The 17749-nt window shown below is 43.2% G+C and overlaps 1 protein-coding gene across 1 annotated transcript; it reads right to left on the bottom strand.

Annotated features, from left to right (window-relative positions):
- Positions 1-2230: 2230 nt before the first annotated feature.
- LOC146754628 (uncharacterized) lies at positions 2231-9723 on the bottom strand. The gene is made up of 2 exons (XM_085527552.1): positions 7560-9723; positions 2231-4331 (listed from the first exon to the last, which is right to left on the bottom strand). Exons 1-2 carry the CDS (start codon positions 9264-9266, stop codon positions 2595-2597), a joined length of 3444 nt encoding a protein of 1147 aa, XP_085383678.1. The 5' UTR covers positions 9267-9723; the 3' UTR covers positions 2231-2594.
- Positions 9724-17749: the final 8026 nt, after the last annotated feature.

The following is a 17749-nucleotide window of genomic DNA, read 5'->3' as shown; positions in this document are numbered from 1 at the left end:
GAGACCTTTTTATTTCTGGTATAAGTATTGATGTTCCTGTGAAATTTTTCTAAAATCTGTCAGAAAAGGATATATCTGTTGGAAATGTCCTTATTTTGTAGAGGAGAAAAGTTATTTCTGTTAGTAACGTCCTCAATTTGTAGAAGAGAAAAGGTATTCTGGAAACAATGTGTCATATTTTGCTACAAAGCTTCATTTTGTAGAGAAAACGTCTTCTTTTGGGGATGAAAACCAGTATTTCTGGGAAACAACGCTATTTTAAAGGGATAAAAAGCATTATTTTGGTGAGAAAACCATGTTTTTTCAAGGATGAAGAATGATTCTTAGGAGAGAACTTTTTATTTCTGGGATAGGTACTGATATTTGTGTGACATTCTTCTAAAATTGGTCAGAAATCGATATTTCTGTTGGAAATGTCCTTATTTTGAAGAGGGAAAGAGGTATTCCAATAACAGTGTTTCATATGCTGCTGCAAGGGACCATTTGTAGAGAAAACGATTTCTATTGGGGATGAAAACCACTTTTTTGGGTAGAAAATGCTACTTGTAATGATGAAAAGCTTTGTATTGGTAAGGAAAAGAATTTTTGGCATGATTCAAGTGAGATTCCTTAGAGAGAACAAATTTTTTTCTGGTGTAAGTATTGATATTAGTGTGAAATACATCGGAAATTTGTCTGAAATGGATAATTCTTATGTTAATGTCATTATTTTGTAGGGGAAGACAGATATTCTGGAATCAATGAGTCATAATTTGTTACAAAGCATCATTTTAAAGACAATATGTCTTCTTTTGGGGATGAAAACCAGTAATTTAGGGAGAAATTGCTATTTGTAGGGATGAAAAGCATTATTTTGGGAAGAAAACCATAGTTTTGCAAGGACTAAGAGTGATACCTAAGAGTGTACTGTTCATTTGTGGGATAAGTATCGATATTCATGTGACCTACTTCTAAAATTTGTCAGAAATCGATATTTCTGTTGGAAATGTCATTCTTTTTTAGATAAAAAGAGTTATTCTGGAAACAGTGTGTCGTATTTGGCTACAAACGATAATTTTGTAGAGAAATCGATTTCTTTTGGTGATGAAAACCACCTTTATGTTTAGAAAATGCTGTTTGTAGAGATGAAAACATTATTTTGGTAAGAAAACCATATTTTTGCAAGGGTAAAGAGTGATACCTAAGAGAGACCTCTTTATTTCTGGTATAAGTATTGATGTTCCTGTGAAATTTTTCTAAAATCTGTCAGAAAAGGATATATCTGTTGGAAATGTCCTTATTTTGTAGAGGAGAAAAGGTATTTCTGTTAGTAACGTCCTCAATTTGTAGAAGAGAAAAGGTATTCTGGAAACAATGTGTCATATTTTGCTACAAAGCTTCATTTTGTAGAGAAAATGTCTTTTTTTGGGGATGAAAACCAGTATTTCTCGGAAGGAACGCTATTTTAAAGGGATAAAAAGCATTATTTTGGTGAGAAAACCATGTTTTTGCAAGGATGAAGAATGATTCTTAGGAGAGAACTTTTTATTTCTGGGATAGGTACTGATATTTGTGTGACATTCTTCTAAAATTTGTCAGAAATCGATATTTCTGTTGGAAATGTCCTTATTTTGAAGAGGGAAAGAGGTATTCCAATAACAGTGTTTCATATGTTGCTGCAAGGGACCATTTGTAGAGAAAACGATTTCTATTGGGGATGAAAACCACTTTTTTGGGTAGAAAATGCTACTTGTAATGATGAAAAGCTTTGTATTGGTAAGAAAATGAATTTTTGGCAAGATTCAAGAGTGATACCTAAGAGAGAACACATTTTTTTCTGGTGTAAGTTTGATATTAGTGTGAAATACATCGGAAATTTGTCTGAAATGTATAATTCTTATGTTAGTGTCATTATTTTGTAGGGGAAGACAGATATTCTGGAATCAATGAGTCATAATTTGTTACAAAGCATCATTTTAAAGACAATGTGTCTTCTTTTGGGGATGAAAACCAGTAATTTAGGGAGAAATTGCTATTTGTAGGGATGAAAAGCATTAGTTTGGGAAGAAAACCATAGTTTTGCAAGGATGAAGAGTGATACCTAAGAGTGTACTTTTGATTTCTGGGATAAGTATCGATATTCATGTGACCTACTGTTGCCTTGTGTAAGGTAACCTAAAGAACTACGTCCATCATTGAGAATGTGCATCTGACGGCCCCATGACCAAGTTACACGCTGATCAGACCAATATGGTGAGCTGTAAAATGGCGTTTAATGAACCGTGTGAGACCCTTATATAGGGCTCCAATTTCAGCCTCATACATATACATTACCGAGCACGGGGAGGCCTATCGCGTTACATCCCGTGAGTTCGTGCCGCCTAATACATCATTTCCCCTTCTCCATGCTCGATAAAGTATGCCCCGTTACATCCCGAACGCTAATCCTTAATCCTAATATAAAAATGTTAGTCTCTATAATTTAAACTTAATAAGTTATCTAAAAAGTGAGGTAGACAAGCTACAGAGGTAGGTAGTGCAATATCTAATAACATCAGTAGTTTTCTAATGATTATATCCAAGGCATCTTGGGTTTATACAGTTCCTTCTTCTTCTCAAAGTTTATCATATACCCGTTGGTACTCCATTTTTTCGTTAAACATTCTTTCTATCATACGCTGTAAACAACCCTGGACACACTGAAACAAACAAGGTAAGCAAATCATTAAAGCTAAAAAGAATAAAATACCTATGATTAATACTTTAAGAAACTGCTTAAGCCATGGGCCCAGATTACCAAACAGTCCCTCCAACCAGCTTCCGAATGCATCATCTATTGCGATCTTCTTCGTGTGTTCTTGCATCCATTCCAACTTCCTATGTATCGAATCGCTGTGGTCGCTCAGATTGAAACAACACATCCCTTCAAAGTCCTTGCACCCGTGCCCTTGAGCAAGCAGCAGAAAGTCAATTGCAGCTCTATTTTGAAGAACAGCGTGTCTGATGTTGTTAACGTCCATCAGGAGTTCCGACAGGACTGCTGTGGTGACATTAGCTTGCTTCACGGACCAGCATGCCAATCTCTCAATTTCTCTTAGGGCCTGGGCTGAAGCTACTCCCGGAGCTAAGACGGATGCAAAGATCCTAGCTGTGGGACCCCACAGCTGAACCTCATCACTACAGTCCTGGTCCAATGTTTTTATTGACCTTTTCTGGCGTCGAGCTCGATCGATCTTTTTCATAACACTTATCATTGCAGTGTGATTGGGAGCCAACAATGTCAGCTTTCCCAAATAACATGGCCCCCCAACTGGATTCTTTGGTATCCCTTGCCAAGCTCTATCCCCACATATCAAAAATATGTCCTTAGGAAGGGCCTTGGCTGTACCATTGCAGTTTATTCCTTCCCCAGCTAAAGGTTCCTTTCGAGAACAACAACCAGAACATGCCAGATCGTCAGGGCCCCAGTAGCATGAGAGATTATAGGTGGACCCGTTAGGATGACGTACCACATACTTCTGATTGTAAGAGAGCCACCTCCCACCCTGCTTTATGCATTGGTCTGCAAATCCATTCTTGGAGCCATCCCCGGAGCAGGGACGGGAGAATCCCTCCACCCTTTCAGCTGAGAAACCACAATATGCCCCTGACAAGCTATATGTGTCAAATTGAATGGGGTTAAGTAAAGTAAAGGGTTCCGACCCAGTTGTTCCCGAGAATGGTGCCCCATTCCCGAGTAGGCCTTCCCATACCCTGCGATTGGACAGTTGACCCGGTGTCCTAAAACCCGAAAAATACAAACATCTAACCGGGCGTTCCCACTTTTGAGAGTTCTTATTCCATGTTACGTTACCAACCGATTGGGATCCAAGAAGCTGCAACTCTGGTGGATCCCAGGGCAAGGAGGTGTTCAAGGATCTAATAAAACATGCAGACATTCTGGCCCAGTCAGTGAATTTAGACTCAAATGCTTTCATAAAGAAAACTTTGTCCACTGCATCTCTCTTGCAGTTGTTCTTATGCACATATCCGTTGAACTCCTTTGGGTCCCACCTGGGTACACCTATAAGGCATGTTCTAAACGGTGATGTGGCTGACTGCAGGCTAAGGCAGAAATCTTTCTGCCCAGTTCGATTAGACCATGTAACCCAAATATTTTCTGGTTGTGATGTTAAGTGAGTACCCTCTCCCCCGGTAATGAATGCAATTACACAAAGACACACAGCAAGTGATACAACAGATGTCCTTCTCGTTGGTACTAGCAGCAGTTCTTTATCTGTTCTTTTTCCTTTTTCTGAAGAGTCACTTCGCGGTTGCGGCTGGCGGGTTCCCATCAACCATGCCTGAAAAGAAAGTACTCAGCTTTCTATTAGTTTTTTGTTTCTCCTAGATCACCCCTATGGGTGATCGTCGTATCAGGCTTTATCTTTCTTGACGGGACCCATAAAATTCTCCCCGATTCTCTGTCTTTTACAGCAGCATAACCTCTGCCCCAAACTAAAACAGACCACCCTGATTCCCAGGTACCATCATCCCTTTTTATCTTTACCGGTAGCCCCTCATCAATGATTGTTGGTCTCCAGTGTCTCTGTATTGGGGTGTGCTTACTCTCTCCTCGCTCAAAATGGTTGACTGCATAAAGTGCTCGCGCCAATACTTCAGCCTGCTGGGCTAGTGGGATCCTGCCTTTGTGACCATCCCCCTCCCCAAGGACACATATCTTGTCCTTCAAGAGACGGTTGGCCCTCTCGACAATTGCTTGCCCCTGGGAATTCCCAGGGATACCTGTCGAATGCGATATTCCCCAACGCTCGAGCCAATCCTGAGTGGATCGTGAGATGAAGCACGAGCCATTATCAGTCTTGATGTGTTGTGGCAAACCGAGGGCCGCAATGGCAGTGGCCCAGTGTTGCTGAGCTGCAGGAGAGTTAGCACGCGCATGCTGGGTGGCTATGATGATTGTCGATGATGTGTCAATTGTGACCGCCAACCATTGCTTTGGTGCCATGCGTTGTTCGAAAGTGAAGTCAGTCTGCCAAATATCTAGAGGAGAGAGCCCCCGAGGGTTAACTCCCGCCCCCAACACAGGTGCTGAATTACAATGCGGACACGTTTGAACCACGTCTCGGGCGGCAGATAAAGGAATGGAGCATGTTCGTGACAAAGCTCGTGCTCCAATGTGCAGAGTGGAGTGTAAGTCACGTGCTTTCTGAAGGGTGAACACCTGTCCACCAGCAACCCGGTCAGCCATCGCATTCCCAGTTGTAAAGAACCCCGGTACCTCCGAATGACTGCGGACATGAAGAATAGCCACAGGTGCAGATCGGAAGGCCAGAGCCTCCTCCAACAGAAAAGCAATCTCAGTGCTAGGCACACCCTCATTGCCCATGCGAAGCAACAACTTTGCCACAAAGGCTGAATCGGTGACCACATTACATGGAATTTCTGGTCACAAGCGTAAGGCTATTGCTACAGCCCTGGCTTCAAGCACCTGAACACTGACCGTTTTATCTGTTATCAGCTTGTGCTCCCATTTTTTAGATGAATTCTGCCAAACCACTGCTCCCTGGCCTGTGGCAGAAGAAGCGTCTGTAAATACAGTTGGTCCCTTCATCGGTTTGTCAAATACCCTGAGTTTTAATGAAATCTGAAGGGGTTTTGCAAGATCATAGATTGGCAGTGAGTCTGAGTAGAAGATTTTACCACCGAAGCCTTGCAAAGCAAGTAGAATGGCATCAGGTAAAGGGTTAACATTTCTAAAGGCACTTGGTATGTATATAACATCTGGCTCTTTTCCCAATGCCCTCACAGCAGCGAGCCTGATTTTTTGAAGCAAAGAGGATAGCTGCTCAAGCCAGGAGGTGAATGCTCTCACTGGCTGTACAGAGAACAGCCACCAGAGCGGACGTGGCCGGGAACCCAGAGTATGTCCGAGAATCCCCACCGCCCCATCTTGGCACTTGGTAACCGCCCCCTCTAGGGGTTGATCAGGGCTCCATCGAGCAAGAGCATTGGAGGAGCAAGCCTGCAAGATTTCCTGCCAGGCCGAGTCCATCTCTTGTGTCCACGCTCTCTCCTCTCTGGGGTCCGATCCTTTCAGCTGGTCATAAAATGGTTTCATAATACGCAGAGGTATGCCAAGGGCATTGCGCACCCACTGGATAGCCCCCACCAGCTTCTGGACATCCCACAAAGTCCTAATGTGGGGTTTAATATCCAAGCCTTGGGGTGCTACCATTGTGGGTCCAAAACGGTAACCCAAAAATTCAATCCCTGGCCCCTTTTGAATCTTTTCTTGGGAAATAGTAAAACCCGCCGTGGTGAGAGCTTCAACCACCCGCCTTTCCAAGTCGTGTAATTGAACCTCACTAGGAGCCGCAAGCAACAGGTCATCCATATAGTGAGCAACTCGACAAGCAGGTAGCATTGCTCGGACTGGCTCAATTAGCTTGCCCACAACAAGTTGGCAAATTGTGGGGGAGCATGCCATACCCTGAGGGAGTACCTTCCAATGGTACCTCTCAGCAGGCCCTTGGTTATTAACGGTGGGTACAGTAAAGGCAAAGGCCTCTCGATCCTGGACTGCCAAAGGAATGGAAAAGAAACAATCTTTAAGATCGATAACCACCAAAGGCCAACCCTCAGGTACAGCTGATAGTAGAGGGCTGCCCTGCTGCACCGGACCAAAGAGGATGAGCTGAGCGTTAACCATGCGGAGGTCATGTAACAGCCGAAACGAGCCTGATGATTTTCGAATGACAAAAACAGGAGTGTTCCAAGAACTAAGAGAGGGTTCCAAATGACCTAAAAGGAGTTCTCGTGAAACCAACTCCTTGAGCGCTGTTAATTTTTTATAAGGAAGAGGCCACTGATCTACCCAAACAGGACAAGCATCCTGCTTCCAGCGCAAAGGAATGGCGTGTTTTATTGCCAATTGGTAGACAGTGGCCCTTACCATAAATTTGTCATGCGAACCCCTAAGGCGTCAAGGAAGTCTCGGCCCAAAATTGTGCCTGGAACAGACCCAATCATAGGTTCGATCAGTACAGGTTTGTCTATGGAGTCATCCCTATTGACAAGGGCGATTTCCACCTGTTCCGCTGACTCGCCAGCTGACACTGTACCTCCAACCCCAGAGATGGAATTCGTCAAGGCAAGAACTGGCCAAGCTGGTGGCCAGTCCCTTTCTGCTATTACCGTAACATCCGCTCCGGAATCAAGCAGGGCGGTGATAAGGATGGAGCGAGGAATCTTTTTATAAGGCAATTGTCCCATATATGTCAAGATTATCTTGACTATGGGGCGCTTGCTGAGGTCCATAGTTAGCGCCACTGTGGGCGAGAGGTCTGGCCTCTCCCCCTGAACGAATTCGATGGGATGGTAGGCCCAACTGCTTGATTGTGGGAGGGACCCAGGGCCTGAGGTGCCCTCCCAAAATCGTTTCCCTGCGGCATGATAACATATTTCCGGCACTGTCGGGCCTCATGACCCAGCTTGCCACAGGCCTGGCACTTTTCTCTACTCCTATGCCCCTCTTCTTTAGCTGTACACTGCGTCTTGTAATGGCCAGTCTGGCCACACTTAAAGCAAGGGCCTTTAGATCGATCATTTTGTATGGCCATAACAGAAAGCCATGCGCTTGCTAGCCCTTCACTGGACAACGGCGTTGTTTGTTGTTTGTCCAGTACATACTTAATAATTTCACCAGGAGTCTCAAGATCTTCAGGAGCCGCTCGAATGATATCCTTAATCTCTTTATGAGCCTTTTGCTTCAGGCAATCCTTTATAACAGAAGTCAGCGCTTCCTTAGGCAGTTCCGATCCTTCTACTGCCCGTATCAATCGATTGGCAAACTCAGAGAATGACTCTGAGGGACCCTGCATAATCTCTGACCACGGGGCTACAGGCTCTGCTTTTCTTATAAAGTGTATAAAAGCAGAGGTAGCCGCCCCCGTGGTGGCAAGCAGCTCTCCTGGGCGGAGGTCCCTAAGCTGCCTCTCTGCAGATCCAGCCAAATCCGCAGATGAACCTGAAAGCCTCATTAAATCAGTTTTTGGATCTCCCTCCTTCCCATTTGCTGGATGCTGTGGATCGCGCGCAGCCTGTGCTAAAACAGCTTTGAGTTGTATTATCCACTCCTCCTTCCACACAGTAAACTGTACTGGTTCGAGGGCTACTCTCATAAGGCTTTCAATATCATATGGGAGTAGGGGACCTGGGGCTACGAGAGCCTCAAAGGCACTCATTGTCATCGGGGATCTCAATCCCTTTTTGTCAATCGCCTCTATAAACCGAGCAACTGCTTTTGCTTCCAAAGGTACCCAAACCGGTCCCTCCTGTTTGACTACAATTGGGAACACCGCCCAGTCCCGCTCCTTGAGCCCCACCTCTCGCATTGTATCGCAAATGTCAGTCCAATCAGTGGGCTTACGCGATATCTCTCGCTCCTCCCACTTCTCCCCCCTCCTCCGGGGAACCACGACCGACTGGGTGGGGACAGGCAATTCCTTCCGTTCCTCCCCTTTCTCCTCCCCCTTCGCGGGAGACGAAACCGACGGGGTGAAGGCAGACAGTACCTTTTGTTCCTCCCCTTTCTCCTCCCCCTCCTCGGGAGGCGAAACCAAAGGGGTAGGGGCAGGCAGTACCTTTCGTTCCTCCCCTTTCGCGGGATGAGGTCCCTCCTCCGGGGGCGGGTCTAGGGGTGGCTTAATGCCTCCACGGCGCGCCTCCCCCCATGACTCTCCCTCCCTCGGACAGGACCCACCCCCCTCAGGTGAACGAAAGCTCTGCAAACAGGGGTATAGGCGGGGATAATATGGCGGCACCTCCCCAGATGAGGCAACTTCCGCCATCCCTTCCGGAGTTGTTTCGGGCGCCGCCATGGCCATTGTGAAAACGGCCGGCGTGGTCGGCGCCATCTTGGGTACGGAGTCGCCGCAAGGGAGCGGTTCCTCCGCACCCTCCGGGACCCCAGACGTCCCGGAACCCACCCCAAAAACCCCATTCGCGACTGCCTGGATCTTTTTCTCCTCCTTAGCCGCTTTAAGCGCACCCAGGACCAAAACCCAGGTTTTTAACTCCTCCGCCTTATAATCGTTTGTTGCTCTTAGGAGCAGGGCAGCGGTGAAAGATTCCCACCGCTCCGAATCGAGCAAATTACAAGGGGAGGGTGAAAGCTCCGCTTCCTGCAAAAAGGTAATAACGGCAACAATCTCCATCTTAGAAGGAGCATTCCTACCGCAGTGGGTTTTACAAACCCGTAATAGTACCTTTGTGACGGAATCCATGTTTTTTCTGGTGCTCGACACCGTACGTCCTCGCACCCTTTGTATATATACCCGGGCCCAAAGTCCCACGGTCTTCCACGGTCTCACCGCAGGATAATCAGTAGCTGCAGTCAATATATCGCCCCTCCGGCGCTTCCACGGGATCTAACCGTAGGATTCGCGTCCGTCTCGCGGTTAGCCGTCGCACACTCACTCTCAGGACTGCCTCACACGGGGCACCAATTGTTGCCTTGTGTAAGGTAACCTAAAGAACTACGTCCATCATTGAGAATGTGCATCTGACGGCCCCATGACCAAGTTACACGCTGATCACACCAATATGGTGAGCTGTAAAATGGCGTTTAATGAACCGTGTGAGACCCTTATATAGGGCTCCAATTTCAGCCTCATACATATACATTACCGAGCACGGGGAGGCCTATCGCGTTACATCCCGTGAGTTCGTGCCGCCTAATACATCAACCTACTTCTAAAATTTGTCAGAAATCGATATTTCTGTTGGAAATGTCTTTCTTTTTTAGATGAAAAGAGTTATTCTGGAAACAGTGTGTCGTATTTGGCTACAAACAATGATTTTGTAGAGAAATCGATTTCTTTTGGTGATGAAAACCACCTTTACGTTTAGAAAATGCTGTTTGTAGAGATGAGAAACATTATTTTGGTAAGAAAACCATATTTTTGCAAGGGTAAAGAGTGATACCTAAGAGAGACCTTTTTATTTCTGGTATAAGTATTGATGTTCCTGTGAAATTTTTCTAAAATCTGTCAGAAAAGGATATATCTGTTGGAAATGTCCTTATTTTGTACAGGAGAAAAGGTATTGATGTTAGTAACGTCCTCAATTTGTAGAAGAGAAAAGGTATTCTGGAAACAATGTGTCATATTTTGCTACAAAGCTTCATTTTGTAGAGAAAATGTCTTCTTTTGTGGATGAAAACCAGTATTTCTGGGATAGAACGCTATTTTAAAGGGATAAAAAGCATTATTTTGGTGAGAAAACCATGTTTTTGCAAAGAATGAAGAATGATTCTTAGGAGAGAACTTTTTATTTGTGGGATAGGTACTGATATTTGTGTGACATTCTTCTAAAATTTGTCAGAAATCAATATTTCTGTTGGAAATGTCCTTATTTTGAAGAGGGAAATAGGTATTCCAATAACAGTGTTTCATATGTTGCTGCAAGGGACCATTTGTAGAGAAAACGATTTCTATTGGGGATGAAAACCACTTTTTTGGGTAGAAAATGCTACTTGTAATGATGAAAATCTTTGTATTGGTAAGAAAATGAATTTTTGGCAAGATTCAAGAGTGATACCTAAGAGAGAACACATTTTTTTCTGGTGTATGTATTGATATTAGTGTGAAATACATCGGAAATTTGTCTGAAATGGATAATTCTTATGTTAATGTCATTATTTTGTAGGGGAAGACAGATATTCTGGAATCAATGAGTCATAATTTGTTACAAAGCATTGTTTTAAAGAGAATGTGTCTTCTTTTGGGGATGAAAACCAGTAATTTAGGGAGAAATTGCTATTTGTAGGGATGAAAAGCATTAGTTTGGGAAGAAAACCATAGTTTTGCAAGGATGAAGAGTGATACCTAAGAGTGTACTTTTCGTTTCTGGGATAAGTAATGATATTCATGTGACCTACTTCTAAAATTTGTCAGAAATCGATATTTCTGTTGGAAATGTCCTTCTTTTTTAGATGAAAAGAGCTATTCTGGAAACAGTGTGTCGTATTTGGCTACAAACGATAATTTTGTAGAGAAATCGATTTCTTTTGGTGATGAAAACCACTTTTATGTTTAGAAAATGCTGTTTGTAGAGATGAAAAACCTTATTTTGGTAAGAAAACCATATTTTTGCAAGGGTAAAGAGTGATACCTAAGAGAGACCTTTTTATTTCTGGTATAAGTATTGATATTCCTGTGAAATTTTTCTAAAATCTGTCAGAAAAGGATATATCTGTTGGAAATGTCCTTATTTTGTAGAGGAGAAAAGGTATTTCCGTTAGTAATGTCCTCAATTTTTAGAAGAGAAAAGGTATTCTGGAAACAATGTGTCATATTTTGCTACAAAGCTTCATTTTGTAGAGAAAACGTCTTCTTTTGGGGATGAAAACCAATATTTCTGGGAAACAACGCTATTTTAAAGGGATAAAAAGCATTATTTTGGTGAGAAAACCATGTTTTTGCAAGGATGAAGAATGATTCTTAGGAGAGAACTTTTTATTTCTGGGATAGGTACTGATATTTGTGTGACATTCTTCTAAAATTGGTCAAAAATCAATATTTCTGTTGGAAATGTCCTTATTTTGAAGAGGGAAATAGGTATTCCAATAACAGTGTTTCATATGTTGCTGCAAGGGACCATTTGTAGAGAAAACGATTTCTATTGGGGATGAAAACCACTTTTTTGGGTAGAAAATGCTACTTGTAATGATGAAAAGCTTTGTATTGGTAAGAAAATGAATTTTTGGCAAGATTCAAGAGTGATACCTAAGAGAGAACACATTTTATTCTGGTGTAAGTATTGATATTAGTGTGAAATACATCGGAAATTTGTCTGAAATGGATAATTCTTATGTTAATGTCATTATTTTGTAGGGGAAGACAGATATTCTGGAATCAATGAGTCATAATTTGTTACAAAGCATCATTTTAAAGAGAATGTGTCTTCTTTTGGGAATGGAAACCAGTAATTTAGAGAGAAATTGCTATTTGTAGGGATGAAAAGCATTAGTTTGTGAAGAAAACCATAGTTTTGCAAGGATGAAGAGTGATACCTAAGAGTATACTTTTCATTTCTGGGATAAGTATCGATATTCATGTGACCTACTTCTAAAATTTGTCAGAAATCGATATTTCTGTTGGAAATGTCTTTCTTTTTTAGATGAAAAGAGTTATTCTGGAAACAGTGTGTCGTATTTGGCTACAAACGATAATTTTGTAGAGAAATCGATTTCTTTTGGTGATGAAAACCACCTTTATGTTTAGAAAATGCTGTTTGTAGAGATGAAAACATTATTTTGGTAAGAAAACCATATTTTTGCAAGGGTAAAGAATGATACCTAAAAGAGTGTTACCAGTGGTCCCTTTCACGCCAGGATTCAAGGGTTAAGCCTCCGCGAATCCGGCATCCTCCAGCCGGGGCCCATTTAACTACACGTTCACACCAATATGGTGAATAGCTAAATGGCGTTTTATTGTGTGTGTTAGCGGTTTAAATAAGCCGCTATCTACTTTGTCTACACCCCTTCTACATATGCATAAATCCTTCTACATATGCATAACCGAGCAGGGGAGGGCCTATCGCGTTACATCCCGAGTGTTCGTGCACGCCTAATGCAACATTTCCCCCCCCCCATGCTTAACAAAACCATGCCCCGTTACAACGCAAGCGCCGATCCTAATCCTAATATATAAAAGTGTTAGTCCTTATACAATTTAAACTTTGTTACATATTAACTATAAAGTGAGGTATACAGGTTACAAAACATGCAGAGATAAGTGGTGCAATGTCTTACAATGTTAGTGGTGTTCTAATCAGTATGTCCAAGGCATCTTTGGTTATATTATACAGTTCATCCTTCTGCGCAAATCTTCTTGTATATCCGCTGGAACTCCATTCTCTCATTAAGCACTCTTTCCATCGTAAGTTGTAAGCAACCCTTCAAAGTCCTTGCACTTGTGCCCTTGAGTCAGCAGCAGGAAATCTATTGCAGCTCTATTCTGTAAAACAGTATGCCTGAAAAAAAGTTCTCAGCTTTCGATTAGTTTTCCGTTTCTCCCAGACCGCCCTTTTGGGTGATGACTGCATCAGGTTTTATTCTTCTTGACGGGACCCATAAAATTTTTCCTGATTCTCTATCCTTTACTGTGGCATAACCTCTTCGTTCAAAATGATTGACTGCATAATGTGCTATGCCAATACATCCGCCTGCTGGGCTACCGAGATCCTACCTCTGTGATCTTCCCCCTCCCCAAGGACACCTGTCTTGTCCTTCAGGAGACGGTTGGCCCTTTCCACAATTGCTTGTCCCTTGGAATTCCCAGGGATGCCATTCGAGTGCGATATTCCCCAATGCTCAAGCCATTCTTGAGTAGATCGCGAGATGAAGCACCAGCCATTGTCTGTCTTGATATGTCGTGGCACACCAAGGACCACGATGGCAGTGGCCCAGTGTCGCTGAGCTGCAGGGGACTTAAATGTTAACATAATCATTACTCAATCAAAACCGTGACTGACAATGCACTAAACATAAGGTTACATGTAAGGTCATAATTTTTTGAGTTGACATATACACACTGATGCCAGCTTTCATTTTAGACAATTCTATAAATGGAAATTTCAAAGCTAATGTATTATTACTTATCAACAACTATGAGGTGATAAACCACCAAAAGGAGAGAGAAGGAACACAATAGTAGTGAATGTGATAGGCAGTGCCTGCAGGGCATCCCCTGCTTCAAAGTGCACTTTGCCTTTCTCACCCATCTCAGATTCTCTCCTGTTTTAATTCTTGCTAACAAACCACTATATTAGATCTCTCTACAATACAGACTACTCTGAGAAAGTTATTTACAGCTATAGTTACTTATTCCTATTGTTACTTGCTTTACCCTTAACTTTCTTCTTTTTTTTTTTTTTTTTTTTTTTTTTTTTTTGGTAAGCTTTTCTTGTTGACCTACTCCTACTCCTACTATAGTTACAAAAATCATCTATGGGTAGTAATTCTTGGTGCAGTACAGAGTGAGATGCACCTGTATCTGCCAGAAAACAAATATCTTCGCACTGCTGTGTGCACACTGCATTCAGCCCACTGGGGGCAAAACTCATCCTGGGATCTTCAGGACCTGCTCTAGTAAAGCTGCCACCGTTTCTCCCAACTCCACCACCACAATTCCCCCTCCATACAATTTCCAAGCTCCATCAACAAATTTGTCCAAGTCCTCTACCCTAGTTCCCTAAATGAGTATATTATTGGGAGAAAATGAAGACATTCTTGCTGGGACTAGCAAGAGACCTTCAGAGGTGCAAACAGGTCTGCAGACAAAGAGGGAGAAAACCAAAAGATTGTAACAATTCCTGCCAGACAGACCATCTTGGCATGATCACGGGATATCTAGCTTGTGCACCTGGCATGGGTGTGAGCAGATACTATATAGGCCATTGGCAAAACCTACCAAAACTGAGGCGGTTTGGAGTGAGTGGCAAGAGACCATGGGTTCACGTATGACCAAAGCTCAATCAGCTGAGCTGTCTGTGTTACTCGGAATGCAATTGGTGCTGCATTCTTATCCCTGTCTCGGGCCTCTACTACCCACACCAAATTATCACTTACTTTGTCTGTAATTCGGGTCCCAGCAGGGGTAGTGATTCACACTAAACTAGGGGCAGTTGCACTCCCAATGTTTTGCTTTTGTCCCCATTCGGAAGTAACGATTTGTTTACTTTCACAAGCGGCGGAGGAGGGGGGTAGGCAGTGAGGGGGGGCAGTGCGGGGGTTTGCGTTCTCTTGCTGGCACTTAAACTTCTCTGGCTAGAGCAGGTCACATTCGATATTTTAACTCACTGTTCTTCTGTAACCTTTTTCCTGTTTTTTGTTTTTCACAATTCCACTATTCGTACCCTCAATTACAGTTGCACATAACATTAATAATTCCACTTCCATATAGCACTCATGTTTACACATCCCTTTAACATTAAGATTTTCATATACCATTTGCATTTAACAATCACAAAGACAGTGACAATAACCAATACAGTTTATCCTAAGCATTCTTGCTCTCCTCCAAGTTATCAGCAGGAATGGGCCTTCCCATTAACCTGATTCCAAATTCTTTAATATTATCATATTTTTTCCATGACTTTTCACTCTTTCCTTGTTAACTGAAATGAAGTGAGGGCTACAGGTTGTTGCCCATCATCACATCCTTGATTTAAAAGTTCAATACATATGTCATTTTAGCAAGCCTTCCTGCTGGAAGTGCCATCTCTATTCCCTCTTTTTTTTGCTTAAGTAGCATAGTTTTAAGGATGATTATTGTCCACTGATACCATTGGGCTGGAACTGACACTGAAAAACATCAGTGCAAAGGTCTTTATGATAGATTTCTTTTGTAACCACAACTAACAGATATTAGATAGGTTCCTTGGCTCATTTCATTTGGAAACACTATGGAGGAGTTACATGTGAATCATAATCAGTTTGACAAAAAGAGGTGAAAGAAAGGAATGATTATCACTGTGAAGGAAGTACCAGAAATCCAGGATGACCTGAAAAAAGGTCTGCAAACACTTCTAGGTTTTTCAGAAGCAATAAACTTCTTGGAGAAGCACAAACGTCAAAAAATTACTTTCTCACTTCCCCAAGAGGTGCACACACAAAACTTTCCAAATCCCAAGATATGTTACAAGTTACTTAAACCACCAATCTTCAAGCCATAACCAAATTATGTAGTTTTAAAACATCCAAGGACTGATATCAATCACAGTCCACAACCACAACAAACAAAAGCATAGATGAAAAAAGACTTCTCAAAGTTGTTAACAGCAGTTTAACCGACTCCGACTGCCGTGGCTCTCTCATTCACTGGTCTTGTTTCAGCTTCAGAGACTCCACTCGAGCCCAGGGCCCCCTGACCGGACCCCCAATTAACGACAAGAAGGAATGCCTCCCTTATCTTTGACCAATCCGTGACTTGGTCGCTCTTCTTCTCCCTTCCCCCTCCTCCCAGGTAGAGGCGGACGAACAGCCCACCCTCTTGGGGAAGGGTTATGATGACTAGGAACGCCTCCGCCTCCGCCCCCGCTGATGTGGATTGGCTTCTATCTTGGTTACGCCTATCCACCCAGCCCCCCGGGGCGGAGCCACACCCACAACCCATCCCATCTCGAGGAAGGGACCCATCCTCTCGCCCCTGCTCACTCCCCTTCCCCACCCCCAAGGATGGGCGAAGGAACGCAGGTTGCTTTGGATACCGTGATGGGGCCTCCGAGGAAGGCTTCTGCTGGTGAAGAGATAAGGATGTGGAATGTGTGGAATGCTGCTGCACAGGGCCATCTGGTTGTTGTTCAGCCGGAGTGATGGCTGCGGTCGGGATGGCGCGCTCCACATTGTCTTTGTCTTTCAAATCCTCACATCTGCAAGAGAAAAAGCCTCCCGACCCAATTCCCAAAGCAGCCCGGAGCTGAGCATCAGTCTTCCCTTCTTTCCAAGCCGTTTTCAGCGCCCCAAGCACCAACCCCCACGTTTTGAGCTCAGCATCTTTCTGCTCATTCATTGTGCGTTCACAGAGCGAAAAAGTTAAAGAGTCCCACTTATTGTGGTCCAAAATCTCCCAAGGAGAGGAAAGCTCTCTCTCCTTTTCTAGGCATCTAATGATGGCCGCGATGTCCTTCTTAGAAGGAACACGCTTGCCACCATGGTCTTTACAAAATTGAAGCAATACCTTTAAGACTTGCTCCATAGTCGATCCGAGACGAAGAAGTTCGCTCGGCCCCGAAACCACGGTCCTACCGCCGGTAGCCTGCCGCCGACCTCACAGACTCTCTCAATCCGACGGGCATGGAGAGGATGTCCAACGCCTTGAATCCTAACGTCCTCACACGGGGCACCACTTGTTACCAGTGGTCCCTTTCACGCCAGGATTCAAGGGTTAAGCCTCCGCGAATCCGGCCTCCTCCAGCCGGGGCCCATTTAACTACACGTTCACACCAATATGGTGAATAGCTAAATGGCGTTTTATTGTTTGTGTTAGCGGTTTAAATAAGCCGCTATCTACTTTGTCTACACCCCTTCTACATATGCATAAATCCTTCTACATATGCATAACCGAGCAGGGGAGGGCCTATCGCGTTACATCCCGAGTGTTCGTGCACGCCTAATGCAACAAAAGAGACCTTTTTATTTCTGGTATAAGTATTGATGTTCCTGTGAAATTTTTCTAAAATCTGTCAGAAAAGGATATATCTGTTGGAAATGTCCTTATTTTGTTGAGGAGAAAAGGTATTTCTGTTAGTAACGTCCTCAATTTGTAGAAGAGAAAAGGTATTCTGGAAACAATGTGTCATATTTTGCTACAAAGCTTCATTTTGTAGAGAAAATGTCTTCTTTTGGGGATGAAAACCAGTATTTCTGGGAAAGAACGCTAATTTAAAGGGATAAAAAGCATTATTTTGGTGAGAAAACCATGTTTTTGCAAGGATGAAGAATGATTCTTAGGAGAGAACTTTTTATTTCTGGAATAGGTACTGATATTTGTGTGACATTCTTCTAAAATTGGTCAGAAATCAATATTTCTGTTGGAAATGTCCTTATTTTGAAGAGGGAAAGAGGTATTCCAATAACAGTGTTTCATATGTTGCTGCAAGGGACCATTTGTAGAGAAAACGATTTCTATTGGGGATGAAAACCACTTTTTTGGGTAGAAAACGCTACTTGTAATGATGAAAAGCTTTGTATTGGTAAGAAAAT

This window comes from Coturnix japonica, chromosome W (assembly GCF_054131305.1).
Source record: "Coturnix japonica strain WE chromosome W, WE-NBRP24, whole genome shotgun sequence".
NCBI lineage: Eukaryota > Metazoa > Chordata > Aves > Galliformes > Phasianidae > Coturnix > Coturnix japonica.
Note: the sequence above shows the minus strand (reverse complement) of the source record. Positions and strands in the feature narration are given on the sequence as shown.

Excerpts from the sequence above, each read along its gene's own strand:
- LOC146754628 (XM_085527552.1), bottom strand. The coding sequence starts at position 9,266 with ATGGATTCCGTCACAAAGGTACTATTACGGGTTTGTAAAACCCACTGC. Across the intron at positions 4,332-7,559 it reads CTAAAGGCCCTTGCTTTAAG|TCTTTTCAGGCATGGTTGAT; the intron begins TGTGGCCAGACT and ends AGCTGAGTACTT.